The sequence below is a fragment of the Rhododendron vialii genome, chromosome 7a (genome assembly GCF_030253575.1).
Source record: "Rhododendron vialii isolate Sample 1 chromosome 7a, ASM3025357v1".
In the NCBI taxonomy this organism is placed as follows: Eukaryota; Viridiplantae; Streptophyta; class Magnoliopsida; order Ericales; family Ericaceae; genus Rhododendron; species Rhododendron vialii.
In genome coordinates, this window is record NC_080563.1 from 30,342,480 (window position 1) to 30,357,948 (window position 15,469).

At 38.4% G+C, this 15,469-nt stretch overlaps 1 protein-coding gene across 2 annotated transcripts; it reads left to right on the forward strand.

Moving 5' to 3' along the window:
• Window positions 1-1,044: 1,044 nt before the first annotated feature.
• Window positions 1,045-14,764, forward strand: LOC131332233 (uncharacterized). Of its 2 annotated transcripts, none has more exons than XM_058366334.1 (19): window positions 1,045-1,359; window positions 3,895-4,023; window positions 4,137-4,364; window positions 4,576-4,662; window positions 5,416-5,505; window positions 5,596-5,722; window positions 5,811-5,911; window positions 6,701-6,869; window positions 6,991-7,112; window positions 7,734-7,862; window positions 7,954-8,052; window positions 8,140-8,197; window positions 8,333-8,408; window positions 8,486-8,615; window positions 9,397-9,554; window positions 9,758-9,830; window positions 10,185-10,379; window positions 12,665-12,758; window positions 13,706-14,764. In XM_058366334.1, exons 2-19 carry the CDS (start codon window positions 3,949-3,951, stop codon window positions 14,575-14,577), a joined length of 2,883 nt encoding a protein of 960 aa, XP_058222317.1. In that variant the 5' UTR covers window positions 1,045-1,359; window positions 3,895-3,948; the 3' UTR covers window positions 14,578-14,764. The 2 variants fall into 2 exon arrangements, with proteins under 2 accessions (XP_058222317.1, XP_058222316.1); XM_058366333.1 differs by having other exon boundaries at window positions 1,182-1,348.
• Window positions 14,765-15,469: the final 705 nt, after the last annotated feature.

The window sequence follows — 15,469 nt, forward strand, 5'->3', positions numbered from 1 at the left end:
GTCGTAATCTCTTTTGTAATAAGAACAAGGAATAGCCAAGCGGTAAGACTTTCCTTTTACCTGCCTCGTTACGGAGTTCCTTCCCCGCCTCCTTAGATTTTGTTAAATATTTAGATTTCTTTCGTGTACTGAAAAAAAAAAAAAAAAACTATATAACGTAGAGTAATTGGCATGTGTGGGCCCAGCTTAATATCGCCTTAATAACAAATTTACATTTTGTGGTCCAATGATAATGTACTGACTTTCAGAAAAGGACTCAATTCATGGAAAAATTATTCAATGCCCCCTGAGGCACCCTAAGCCTTTCCTCAATCACACATTTTTGTGGGGTTCGAGACTAAGTGTGAAGATCCCACAATAATGTGTGATGAGGAGAGGCCTGAGGCAATGTCACGTGGTGCCCCAATGTCAGTGAATAATCTCTCCGGCTCATGAGGTGGTGTCACGAAGGGCACAAAATAGGATAACAGGCTTAACAGCACGGTTCAGTTGGAAAAGCCCGTGCTGTTAAGCCAACTACAAGGGAGCGAACCAGTGCCTCGGGCCACTGTCATGTTTCGTCTCAAACATTTTCTCTATCACTAGGGATACAAAAACGAGGTAAGCCGAGCTCTATAGTGTTCAAGATCGGCTCGTTTACTAAGCAAGCTGAAAACTCGAGCTCGGCCCGTTTGTAAACGAGCCGAGCCAAGTTGATTTACTTAACGAGCTTCTTTAAACGAGCCAAACCTATAAAAACAAGGCGAGCTTTTGAGTATTGAGGTTTGCTTGATTACTAAACGAGTCGAGCCAAACCGAACCACGAGCTGCTCTGAGCAGCTCGGTTTGTTTGCACCCCTATCTATCACAAATTTATACGGGACTCATGTACTTCGACCCCGTTCCGCTAAAAATTTTATTTTTTAAGTACTTATTTCACGCTTTACAAGACAAGTCATTCTCTTATATTACTATCACCTTTTTTTAAAATATAAGTAAATACTTATTTTAAGTAGTAGAATACATCTTACTCTTCAATTCATTTATAAACGGTGAGCAAGAAGCTCTGGACACCACGCAGCGGTGTCTCGGTGACGGTCCCAAGACTCCCTCGGGGGAGAAAAAGAAAAGAGAGGAAAATAACCGAAGTTATGCTGAACGTTACGTATGGTCAATTTTGGATGATTTCTCAGAGTCAGGAATAGCAGGTGGGCAAGCAACAGCACTCACGTCACAACCGAAACCTAAACGCATCGTGTCCATTTCTAGATTCTTATTAACGCGAACGCCTTTAACCGATCGTTTCGAGGCTGATCCTTCAAACGTCCACTCTCTCTCTCTCTCTCTCTGGCATTCTTCTCTCCTTCAGGTCAATTACGGGTAACTTCATGCACCTGTTTTGTATTACTATTAGTAATTTTTTGAAATCTGTCTATTTCCCCCGTCTTTTGTCTGGCTTTCTGTAATCGAGAAGAACAATTTCATTTTTTACCTGAATACTATCTGTTTTCTGGTCTGTCGGTTATTTGTTTTTGTTTTTTTCACTATTTGTTACCTAATTTTTGTGTGCTAATCTTCACAAATTGGTCTAATTTTGGGGTTGGTTTGTTGAATTTATGAGCTGCTGAATTCTTTGCTCTTTGCCTTTAGCATCGTGTTCTGTTGTTGGATTCTACTAGTTAGGTTATAACCTATTTCTGTCTGGAAGATTTATTTCATTTGTAACTTGTTAATGAATGGAATTCTCAAACCCTTTTCCTCGGAAGCAACGAATCTATTGAGAAAATTTTGAAGCTCTCAATATTGCCCCAGTAAAAAGGTTTTTTTACCACTATTTTTATCGTAACATGGGCAAAATAATAAAACCACTCAAACGGGCAAAATAATAAAACCACTCAAACCTAACTTCCCCAATCCCCATTACCACACCCCATGTATACACACCTACGCGTGCACACACCCACGTAGTGTGCGCCCAACTTCTAGTTGCAGATAAAATGAGTGAATCGCTAACATTTATAACCAATTGCAGTGAATCCCCTTTTCATTCTGGTGCAGTGAATTCCCATTATCAAAGGTTTTCCTTTGTGTTACTTCAACACAAAGGCCTTGTTTTGGTTATTGGGGTAGGGGAAAAGAAAAGAAATTTTTTTCATGTGCACTAGTAAAATCCATTTGCCTGCAGGCTTCAAATCCAAGCACACATACAAGACACGGGTGAACCGTGTTGGTATTTCAAACAAATGGGTTCGTAGTTCCAACTTTTGGACTTGTGTAATGGTGTCAAATGCTAGCAGCAGGGCAAGTTGGGACAAAGATAAATTTAATTTGCTGGTGTGCAAGGGTGCAAACGAGCCAAATAGATGTGAACTCTGTCAGGCTCAGCTCGATAAAATATTGGCCTGGCTCGAGTTTGGCTTGGTTCGATTCAAGCTTGAACAATTGAGCTCAAGTTCGGCTCGTCTAAAATTTTCGGAGCTTGGGCTCAACTCGATTCGGCTCATTTGAGTTTAACGAACGTAATCAAGCTGAATTCAGGCTTGAGTTTGGCTTGTTTAAAATATTCAAAGCTCAGGCTGGGCTAGTCAAAGCTTGTTAAACTCAACGGCGTCAAATTCAGGCTCGAGTTCGACTATTTTTATTTTATCGCAATATATCAATATTACCTAATATAAGCCGAAAAATTGAACTAAAATCCATCAAGAACATGATCAACAAAAACTTCATATGATATCTCTATAACAATGCGGATATATCTCACTAAAATGGAGTATCTATGAATCGTCTACAAAATAACTACTTATATTTTGATCCCAAATTTGCAAGCCTAAGCGAACAGTATACCCTTTGGTTTGAGCTTGGCTCGTTTATGGAATGAGCCTAAAGATAAGGTTTGGGTTTGGGTTTGGTTTTTTTAGTGAATGAATCAAACTCAAACGAGCCCTTACCTCGCCTCGCCTCGAATGAGTGTGAACAGCTTGGTTCATTTACAGCCCTCCTGGTGCAATAGTGTACATTGAAAGCACGAGCAATAGGCATCATAATTTTGGTCTTTTGCCATCAGAGTTCAGATAGAGGCATTTTAAGTTCTGTCCTCAATGGTTTCTGTTGTTGTGATGGTTGAACCATTGATGGACAGGAGCAAGTTTGCACAAGTAGCATAAGTTAGGCTGAAAATATGAATGCTAGCTAAAGAAGAAAAGCAAAAGGAGAAAGGAAGAAGTGTTCACTTAATAATTATAAGTTGGAGGTTAGGAATATGCCTTGTGACAATCAAGGAAAGGGTAAACAAATTGCGAAGCAAGACGTAAAGAGGAAGGATGATATTTCTCCCCCACTAAGATAGGGAGAAATGCTGGCAATAGCATGAGGAGCATTGTTTACTTCATACTGTCAGCGTACAGCAGGGATACCTTCAGGAGATGACATGCCTGTTAGACAGTAGACATCCAAGGCACCAGCAATGCTGTCATAATCTGACAAGGTGGGATTTTTCATTTCAGTTGGGATATGATAATTGAAGTTAGGTTTTAAGATGTAATATGGGCAACTTAACGGTGAGGTTGGAGGTGTTACTGTGACCTTCGATTTTCATTTCTATGTTGGTGGTAGGTTTCAATCGAGATATGAGGATCATTGAAGTTGCAGTTGGTGTCAAGTGTCTACTTGTGGCTAACAATGTTTTATTCTTCCTCATAAGTGATAATTATGTATAATTCACTTCTTAACAGAGTAGATGGTTTGTATAAGATAATTATCTGCACTCTAGAACATGAGCTTAAAAAACTTGTAGTCAGTACACTTTATTTCACCAATTTAGAACAGCTATGGACGACAGTCTTGCTGCAGGTGTTTTTTTTAATGCATTTGGCATTATGCACTGATGGTTGCTTTTTCTGTCTTTGCTTGATCCAGACCTTTAAGGTCGATAGCTACATTGATCCTTTTTTGCGGGCAAGCCGCAGAGAGATGGGAATGGTTGACATCTTCAAAAGGCGAATGAAAGTTTTCACATTGGCTTTTGTTATCTACCTGGATTACAAGGTATGCTATGATTAATATGCTTACTTCTGTGCGGAAAACCAACTTACTTCCTTCTATACCTGAAATCATTTTCCATCTTTATCTTTTGTTTGGTTTCGGGTGAATGCTTGAAGGCTTTACAGCAACGAGAGAAATTTATTAGAAAATCTAAGAGAGCTGCTCTATGGGAGAGACTTCACGAGCGTAATGCTAAGCGTGTCCTCAATTTGATGATAGAGTTGGAAGGTTTATGGGTGAAACTTGGGCAGTACTTGTCTACACGTGCAGATGTGCTTCCCAATGCCTATATAACACTTCTGAAGCAGCTACAGGACTCTCTTCCACCTCGACCTGTTGATGAGGTAACAAGTTTTGAGATATAACAGAGTTGCATTTGTAACATATGTATGCATAAGACTGTGATTCTTGTGATACAAGTTCCATTGCATAGAACATCATGCACCTCTGAATGTCTACATCAAATGTTTCAATCTAATTCACATGTTTGATCTGTACTAGATGGTATAATTGTCAATTGAATTTTCATTTCTTAATATTTGTTTTCCCCTTTAGGTTTGTCAAACCATAGAAAAAGAGTTGGGACAATCTATGGATGACCTCTTCTTAGACTTTGTCAAAGCACCTCTGGCCACTGCATCGGTGAGATCCTAGTTTGTGCTCAAGCTTAATATCATTGTTTCAAACTGTTGTCCTCAGATGCTACTGCAACCGCTTCTTCTGGTGCTATTACTGATATTTCCTAATTCTCTGTTAAACGATACCTACCATTGCTGCTACTATTGGTCTACTATTATTACGTTGCACTCTTGCTACCGTTACCTTTCTTTTAGCTTTGTTTTTACCACTAGTAGACTCTTCTGACAGGCGCTAATGTTTCTCTGGAAATAGCACTTGCTTATTTCTTCTCTGTAACTCGGACTTGCTTATTTCTTTGTTAGCATAGTAGTTCTTGTTTTATTGCTTCCTCTATTTGTTGTTATTTTTGGTATTATGCCAGCATTGGCTGCATCAAGAAGGCACATTGATATACAGTATATGGACATGATTATTATAACTAAATAATCAAGCCGATTACAAATGAAAGAGGTTAATATAGCTAAATTATACACAGCACGAAGAGGAAAAAAATGTGCAAAATTTTGGAATTTATCAGATCTAGGAATGATAGAATACCTAAGTTGACGTCAGCTGGCAGAGTTAAGTATTTTGCTTAAAAATCTATATCTTCAATTCAATACTCGGAGTAGGATATCAAACACATAATGTGATCATATGTACAACATGAAGTTGGAGAATAGTAGGTATAAATGAGATGTGTAGTTCTATCTCATGGTGGGAAACTTAACTACTGTCTCTATGTCTTTATTGGTTCCTTATTTTTGTTTTATGCAGATAGCACAAGTTCATCGTGCAACTCTGCGTAATGGACAGGAGGTGGTTGTGAAAGTTCAACATCAGGGTGTCAAGACAATAATATTGGAGGTTATCCTTGCTCTGGCTTTTTAAGATGATTGGGATGATTATCGTAATTTGCTACAAAAATCTAATTGTAGGACGCGCTATTATTTACAGGACTTAAAGAATGCGAAATCAATAGTCGATTGGATAGCATGGGCAGAACCACATTATGACTTCAGCCCTATGATAGATGAATGGTGCAAAGAAGCCCCGAAGGAACTGGATTTCAACCATGAAGCTGGTATGATTTGCTATCCATTTTGTTGAGCCATTTCAGCTGTTTAGCATGCCGTTGAATTTCTTACAAACGCTTACTTTGGTGCCTGTAGAAAATACTAGAACAGTCTTTAGAAATCTAGGCTGCAAAGGCAACTGCAATGATAGGAATCCTGCTAATTTTGTGGACGTACTGATCCCAGAAGTTATTCAGGTACCATTCTGCACTAAACTACAGCATAAATTTAACTTGTGAGCAGACCATGTTTTTTGTTCTTCTTTCTTTCACTACTGTTAAGCTTTTCCGCCCTTCATGGTTAAATAGTAAAAAAAATAAAAATAAAATCCTATTTGGTTGATCTTAGAATGTTAGAGTTCTTGGCACAGCTTTGACAAAATTAAGATCAGTATCAAGTAGGATGAGAAAATGCAAAGTTAAAATATACAGCGTCTCTCTTTTACTGAATACCTTATTTTGCCATTGTAGTAGTACTACCATCAATGCCATGTTCTAACATATGTAGCAGCCTTGATGAGCTAAATCCTTACTCCTAACTTGTCATTGGCATGTGAATCTTGTATTGAACAACTTTAAGAAGACTCAAAAGACAAAAAAATGAGAGAACGAAATGAAGATTACCAACTTCAACAGTGTAAATTTTGGAGCTTGAAGCCTTCCAGTTCTCTTTCTTTGTTTATATGCAACAGAAAACGAGCTCTACTATCCCACCTCGCTTTTTGCAACTATTATTCTTATAGCATAGATTGTACAACTGCATGTTCATCATAAAGTGTCACTCTTTCTCATGTTACATACATTAAACATAAAAATAAAAAGCTAAGCCAAGCATATCCAGCATCTTTATCTTCTTTCTGTTAGTATTTTATACTTTCTTGCATGGAATCTTATTCAGTGAAGACCTGGTGATTTAATTTTTCATATATCTTGCTTCATTTTTTCACCAATCTTACCTAACCTATTGCATGTTCCTTGCAATTTCAGTCAACTGAAAGACTCCTCGTTTTAGAGTATATGGATGGGATTCGTTTAAATGATACTGAGTCGCTTGAAGCTTTTGGCGTTGACAAGCAAAAGCTTGTTGAAGAGATCACACGTGCTTATGCCCACCAAATTTATGTTGATGGCTTTTTCAATGGTGACCCTCATCCTGGTACTCTTCAGTCCTAATCGAATCACCAAATTCTGCATTAGTCTTCTTTATGAGATGTGGTTTCGACACGGAATAATTTGTTTCTGCTTCTGTTGATTCTTGCTTGCATGTTTATCTGCAGGAAATTTTCTTGTGAGCAAGCAAGCTCCTCATCGTCCAATTTTGCTCGATTTTGGGCTTACAAAGTTACTATCTAGTCCCATGAAACATGCTCTTGCAAAAATGTTTCTGGCATCTGCTGAGGTCTGTCCAGTCATTTTGTGATTTCACGATAAAATCGTTCTAATAATTTCAAAAATGACTTGCAATAGTGATAATATAAGATAATGTGTATGGCACTGATTGCGTGGAGCTTGTTGGGTCTCGCACACTAGCGAATCGATGCTCAACATGAGGTTAGGTTGGTCAGAATTTACAGCATTGCTCCGTATGATATGACTATGAAACATAAAGAGACTGTTAAATAGTTTGTTTCTTTGAAACAGGTGACATTATATTTGCAACGTGGCAGCTAAGTCATAAAAACGAGAAATAGAAAGATAGGGAGTGCAAGAGTGTAGGAGAGAAAGTCATTATGCTGGGTTCTTTAGTTTTGTCTACATAAGATATTAGATTGCATGTGATACAAACATGTCCATACAACTATGCTTAACAGGAATATAATTGAAGTTATTGTACCTTCAGTTTGTGAATGTAGTTTTGTCTTGCAATTTTCTTTCATAGATTGTTACATTTGCTTATTGGCATGAAAGTTATCCATGTGATTTACATTTACTTTGTTCCGTTTCTAATTCTATTATTTCCTGTATTGTTTCAAACTATTATTTTCTGGATGATCAATAATTAGGATGCTTGTGCTTTCAGGGAGACCATGTGGCACTTTTGTCTGCCTTTGAAGAAATGGGGCTTAGGTTGCGCCTTGACATGCCAGAGCAGGCTATGGAGGTCACTAGTGTGTTCTTCCGTAATTCAACACCTTCAAATGAAGCTCTTGTAAGTTCACCTTTTTTATTGTCCACTCACTGTCATCTTTGTGAAGATCTTGTATGGTTATACTTTTTTTATTGGTTTGTTTCTTGTGAAGGAAAATGTGAAATCTATGGCTGAGCAAAGAACGAAAAACCTGAAAGTCTTACAGGATAAGATGAAACTCAACCAAAAAGAAGTGAAACGTTTCAATCCTGTAAGTTCGTATCTTATCCCCTTTTTTTGACTACTTCCTTAAAATTAGTTTCTCCATAACCACCAAAGTAATGAAATTTCTCCCCAGGTTGATGCTTTCCCAGGGGACATCGTGATATTTACTCGGGTTCTCAATTTGCTTAGAGGTCTTACTATAAATCACTCCTTTCATTCACTATTTTGTTGAAGAATCATTCACAATTACATTCCTTTATTCACATTTCATTCACTATTTTGTTGAAGAATTGTTCACAATTGCATTCCATTATTCAAATGTTCAGGGCTTTCAGCCACGATGAATGTTCGCATAGTTTACCTAGATATCATGAGACCCTTTGCTGAGTCTGTTTTAGACGGGTAAGTCTGCTGAAAAAGCTGCTAGTTGTGGTTTCTATGCCCAGAAATCTCATTGATTTGCGGTTTACTTGTTTCAGCAACATTAGTAAAGGACCGGCATTGAATGCACAATGGATTAACGACACACCTGTCCATTCTGACGTGGAGGCTAAACTGAGACAGCTCTTAGTTGAGTTGGGAGATGCTGATAAAATACTTGGAATCCAGGTACATGCAACTAACTGGTGTAGCATCACAATGTGATTTCTTTGGGGTATAGTTCTTTGTTTAAATATGATATGGAGTTTCTTTAAGACTTTATTTCATTAAGTTGTAGCTCAACATTCGAATTGGTTCGTTATTTTCCATCTCCATTGCTGTACTCACCTTGTTTCATTGTTGCTTCTTGCTATTACATCACCAATTATCGTAATACCCCTATCTAGGTCAAACCCCGACATAGTCAGTGAAGTGGCAATCCAAAGCCGAATCAGGCTGCACAAACTCAAAAAAAGATATCTCTTATGCTATCCCATATTCTTGTTGCCCCTGTGCTTATGTGGGTAGTTTTTTGACCACCTCAAAGCTTTTGTCACTTGCTTCGGTGTTTCTTTTCAAAATTTTGCGAAAATCTTATTGTGGTTGTACTTATAGTACTGTGGTTACCAAAACAGTAATTGCCAGTAATATTTTGGTGCTATGTATGCCAAAGTACGAAAACTGAATCATTTTTGCCTAGTCTGTTGTTCAAGCACTTGGGTTTGTTGGACATTTTGGATAAGGTTCGTCAACAATCTCTGGAAATTGTCAAGTTTATTGGATCACAACGAACTAGTTCCTTTGAAAGGTACTTTAATCTCGTTTCGAAGTTGCCCTTAACAAGGTAGAAGCCAACGCTGGAAGTGTTGCTGCTTTAAGGGTTTCTTTTGCTCTTAAGCATTTTTTGGTTGAGTATTCTTCACAAACATGTTAATTGGATATATTGATTATGTTCTCTGATAATCTTAAGGTGTGTGCCTACAAAGATGGAGAAGTGATCATTGATACTTCTGCCGGAATGCTTGGAAGATATGACCCTCGTCCAGTTCAGCCTGATAGCTTATTTCCTGTTTTCTCTGTCACAAAGGGTATTGCAGCAGGAATGCTTCATTGGCTGGTGGATAATGGGTAATGCTTAATTTTTTCTGCCCAAATTTCTATGTAGAAAGCTACTCAATGCGACATTTACACGTTTTAGGCATTGATTGAAACATTTATCTTTTACAACTGTTTCTCTTTGGTACTTCTGTCGTGAAAACCTTGTTAATACCAAAGAACCAGTTGAGGGTGTCAGGAAAAGGGAGTAATTGTTTGAGTATGTTATCTACCAGGAAATTGAGGCTTGATGAAAATGTTGGAAATGTTTGGCCACAGTTCAGAGTTAATGGAAAAGACCTGATAAAGGTATAATGTTGTTGCTCTGAGTCTCGGATCCATGAATAACATTTTCCCCTATCCCTATCAATTTATGTTGTTAATTATTTCTTATGTCACCCTTTCGTTGGTTGCTGAGAAAATTATGGAAAGTTGCAAGAATAAAATGCTGGATCAGATATTTTATTTTCTTGGTATGTGAATCTTCATTTTTACTTTGAAAAACAACTAGTGCAAGGGCAAAAACTTTAAAGCTTTTACCAGTCTTATTGTAATGAAAGTGTTGAATTTCTTAGTTCCTTGTATGCTCGTATTCTTTTATTCTCAGCAACCAGATTAACATTTTATGTTATATCTTTAGCAAGTTTATTTGTATTGGAGTAGGTACATCATGTGCTTAATCATACATCCGGTATGCATAATGCATTGGCCAGCCTTACACAAGAAAATCCATTCCTAATGCTTGATTGGGACGAGTGTTTGAGTCGCATAGCTACTTCAGTCCCGGAGACTGAACCTGGCCGTGAGCAGCTGTATCACTATGTTTCTTTTGGCTGGCTTTGTGGTGGAATCATTGAGGTACTCATACAGTGTGTGAACCAAATTGTATTCAAATTTCTTTCTTTTATTCATGAAGCTTGAAAGCTTTCAGTTTGTGTTTCAGTCCGAAGAGTGCTTTATTTCTTAACTATGTTTAATGCAAGTATGCCTACAACTTCATATTTCAGTTTGAGAAACCTCCCAAGGGGCGACCACTCCAGGACATTGCTCCTGCTCCCATCAAGGCAGCATCGCGTTCCCAATTGGGATGGAATTTCTCAAACATACCAACTCCAAAGGAATAAAATAAAATCTACCAAGCGAGAGAAATCTTGATGCCCCAAGATAATATGAAAAACTGAACATTAATGTACTTGCTTGCTTCATATTTTCGTAACATTGATTTGTTTCTATGGAGAAACAATCTACAGCGAAGGACAATCTCCTGTATTTATTCACAGTTTCACATATATATTCAACAAAGCAAGAAAAATACGTCTTCGAAACTGTACTATATCTATTTTCCCGCTTAGACCTTGCTATGTCTCAGCTCCCGCTTTATGCAACTATGCATCATATCAGTAAACTTGTGATTTTCTTTATTTTCCCCAAAACATTCGAAGAGTGTAGAAGCTATGATTGATACAGTTAGAACCATGTTGCAGATTTTCAGTTCGTCTCCCCTGAAAAGGTTTTGGTGCGCAGGAAACGACAAGAAACATTGTTCTCACAATATCATAGGATACTGACAAGAAATGTTTGATAAGGTTTATTTCCATTTGCTTGAAGAAAATATTTTAGGGAAAATCTGAGAATATAGAGATGGGAAGTTAGGGAATAGAAATATGGTTACATCAGTTATTTCTTTCTTGAATCCTTGGTTACATCTTTTGCTAGTTGTAACACTCTGTTTCCTTATCCAAATTACTGGTCCGCCTCCTAGTCACCCCATATTTCCCCTACCCTTCATCAATCGTCCATCACCTATACAATAGTTGTGGACTCTTCAGCTTTTCATGGACGCCACTTCCCACATGCCTTCGCAGAACTCTTCGCATCACAATCAATCTTACTGTAGCCCATCATACCACAAATGGTAGCAGAGTTTTACATTCTAGTTGTTGAATCTTGTCTGGGTTGGACCTTGTCACCTTGCAAAGATATTTTGGTTCTTCCGCAAAAGAGTTGTGATATCCAGTCTAACTCACATATTGTTTTTTTGATCAGCCATTCTAACTCAAATATGCAGAGCTTTCCCCACTCATTTCCCTAAATTACATCAACCAATGTCAGTGTTGAAGGCCAGAAGGGGAAGAAAAGGAGATGGATCCATAAGGTTGCCATGTCTGAGAATCACTTACGAAGGTTACCGACTTTCAGATTCTCCTAGAACTGTAACCTCTTTCAAACTCCCAATGCCCATTTGCCACCACCTATCATCATGATTTCTATTTCCCTGGCTGCATATAACACCATCCTCGGTGTTACTCCAACCACTTTGACATTGAGCCCTGGTAATCTGATTCTGTCCACCAAAAACTGCGGTTGGGGGCCATTTGTTTGTCAAATGAGGGAAGTTTGAGGTATATTGAGCAGTAGAGATCTAATTTTGAAATGTATGGTTACCATCTCTTGATGGAGTTTGGTAAATGGATGTATGTGGGGCTCTATTTCAAGTGCATTCCACTTAAGCTCCTAGTCTTGAAAGACAACGTGCCTTAAAATCGAAAACAAATTGGCCCAGTTGGTGGAGATGGACCAAAATAGCTCCTCATTAATTAGTTATTAGTCTCTGGAGAGAGTAATGATTCTTTTTGTTTGAATTTTAAAGTCGAAGAGCTAACATAGGGTAATATTACAGAACTCGTAAGTTTTATTACATAAAATCTGGACTTCGCTTCCGTTATAAACAAAGTGTGCCTTTGTCTCAGCGGAGGAAATGAAGAGCGTATTCCCACTTTATGCCTTGTCTAGCTTCATTCCTGCAGGGCATCATATTAAAAAAAGCTACTCCGAAATATTCTCCTGGTCACTTAAGAAAACCAAATTATAACACTCTGAAAAGGACAGTCTGAGTCTCTCAATCACTGTTCCTGCTTGGCTTTGCTGTCGGACACATGCTAGTGAATGCAATGTAATCTGTTCTTCAATATCTAGTCAATATGAAATGTGATGTAATCTATTTTTGCAAATCATTGGTGGATTTCCACGTTGTTGTGTTGACAAGACTAGGAGAAATCGTGTTGATGTTGACTGTAACACTGAGACCACCTCTGTTATTTACAACCTTTTAACCGATCTAATGATTTGTTTATATTGAACAGCATGCATCTGGTAAGAAGTTTCAGGAAATTCTTGAAGAAGCCTTCATTCGTCCCCTGAACATTGACGGGGAGCTGTATATTGGAATTCCTCCAGGCATAATTCATTCTCTGCTCTATTAATTTTCTCGTCTCTTGTTTCAGTGTCAGATTCAGCTTGCGCCTGCACTTGACCATGCTTGTAATATCTTTCCTCAGTTTGGTTGATCAACTATCTACGCTTTCCTGTCCTTTAGGCCCTGTTTGTGTCGACGTCATTTTTTTTACCCAATCCTCAGAATTTGGTTGGAGAAACAAGGAATAAATGTTCTTAGTCTAAACTGTTTTCCTTCATCAGGTGCAAATTGATTTACATCGAATTCACCAAATCATCTTTGCAGCATCTATGAATATGAAGTTTCCATAAGTCATTGTATCTCCACAGGTTCATCATTAGAAGAGTTCTTCCCTGTCTCTCCAAAATCTGTTCCTCTCTCTTCATCTGGAATAAATGTGCTTTGTAGAGAGTGCTATTTCTCTCTCTACATTTGGGAGTGGGATGTCTCTCTTAAAATCTCTGCTTCTCTACGTAACTTGGGGAGTTGTAGACCTCTCTAATGTCTACCTTTGTAATTGACCGGAAACATTCAAAACTATTTGGATCAACAGAGATTTCAGCCTGACAATGCATATATGTGGATATTGCTCTGATTCGCGTATATGTTGTATGGATAAGACGAGCAAGAAGAAAAAGAGAGTGCAATTGATGGAGAACAGAGAATAACGAGAAAACCAGCATATAATGGAAAATATCCCACTTGAACTATCTGGTGCAAAACTTTATTCTCGTAAACGATTTTCATGTGTCAACCAAACATTAGAAAACAAAACGAAATGGTGGTTTTCCGGTCATTTTACATGGAAAGTGTTTTTCACAATATAAGATTTTACGCCCAGACAAACGGAGTGCTTATACTATACTTTTGTGCTATTTATGAATTTGTGAAGTTGCTATGACCTTGGTCGATATCGATCTGTGTAACATTGGTGGTGGCCTCCTAATAGGTGTGGAATCTCGACTTGCAACACTGACAACGGATGCAGATGACCTCAAGAAGCTCTCAGGTGTAAGCAACCGTTCAGACCTCCCCTCTACTTTCCAGCCAAGTGACATTGCCCAGCTTGCCACCACCCTTCCGGCTCTATTCAACACCCTAAATGTGCGCCGTGCAATTATACCAGCCGCTAATGGACATTGCTCAGCCCGTGCACTTGCGCGCTACTATGCAGCTTTAGCAGACGGTGGTACAGTCCCACCACCCCATTCCTCTTCTTCCAAGCCGACACTTGGCAGCCATCCTCATCTTCCCAAATTCGCTTCCTTAAAACCCCCCAAGCAGCAGAAAGGCTACTGGAGGAAGTTGATGACATCAGCAAACTGCACAGAAGGACGGATGCAAAAAAAATCGTATAGTTCGGGTGACAGTAGCTATAGTATGATTCCCGATAATGATAACATTGGCGACAGCAATAATTTGACAGCTGAAACCACAATAGACGCTGACGATCATCAAAGTGTGAGCAAGATATTTTCTAACCCTAGAATTCATGATGCATTCATGGGTGCTGGAGAATACGAAAATTTGGTTCTCCCAAGTGGGAAATTCGGGCTAGGGTTTAGGAGGTGCTACGCGAAGGATGGTTCCCTTATAGGATTCGGGCACTCGGGCATGGGCGGATCAACAGGCTACTGTGACATCAAAAACAGGTTTGCTATTTCTGTAACCCTGAACAAAATGTCGTTTGGTGGCGTTACTGGAAAGATAGTTCATCTTGTTTGCTCGGAGCTGGGTATACCTGTGCCCGAGGAATATTCCAGATTTGGTGAGGGGGGAGCGGACATGCAGATGAATTTAGAGAAACCACTTATTAACTGACGAAGATACTTTTCTGTCAATTTATCGGGTATACTTTTTTCATGTTTATGATCACAAACATGTTTGTGCCATACGGTACTTATCTGCGGGCAAATATTATCTACTGATAATTGTTGTTAAAACTAACTTATATATAGATGAGCGGTAAATTGGTATATTGAAGTGCATTTGGGACTCTCTCATGTTCCTTTCTGGAGTGTAATTTCTGGCAGTGTTTTTGTAGCACCCTATTTTTCCTATTGAAGTCATGAGTATTATATATCATGGTAATTTGTGGAAGGGTCCTTACCTAGCAGAATCTTCAGTGAAAGAGGAGTAATAGACAAGAAGTGGTATTACTTATTTATTTTTGCGGTATATTTCCAACTGTACCGATAATTTTGTGCTTCTGGTTGAGGAAACAAATTTAGAGGATGCAGGTGGTCGTCATTCAGGTAGCCTTTCTGAGGAATCTCAAGAATTCGTACAAGGTTTTGCAGTTGTTTTCTCCTTGTCCTTTTAGTTTTGTTACTATTTGATGACACGATTCAACCCCAGTAGTTTAGTTTGGACCCCTTTGGACTTGGTTTTATTGTGTTTCAGCTTTCGTATGAATTTTTTCATTTCATAATTCCGTTGCTTTTTGTTATATAGTACTCCTATCTTGGTTATGTAATCATAACGGTTCCAAATTTGGGAAATTCATGTTTTCAATGTCTAACATTGTCTTTTAACTGTTCCTCCCCATATAAATGTGCAAAAATGTTTATTGCCCTTAGCACCACCGTGCTTTTGACTGGAAATCTTACTTTGACGATTCTACTTCTAATTACAATATAATCACATTGTAAGACAAGTTGCAATGTTATTCTTCCTGCATCTGGCTTTAAACGAGGCAGGCAGAAATCAGCAT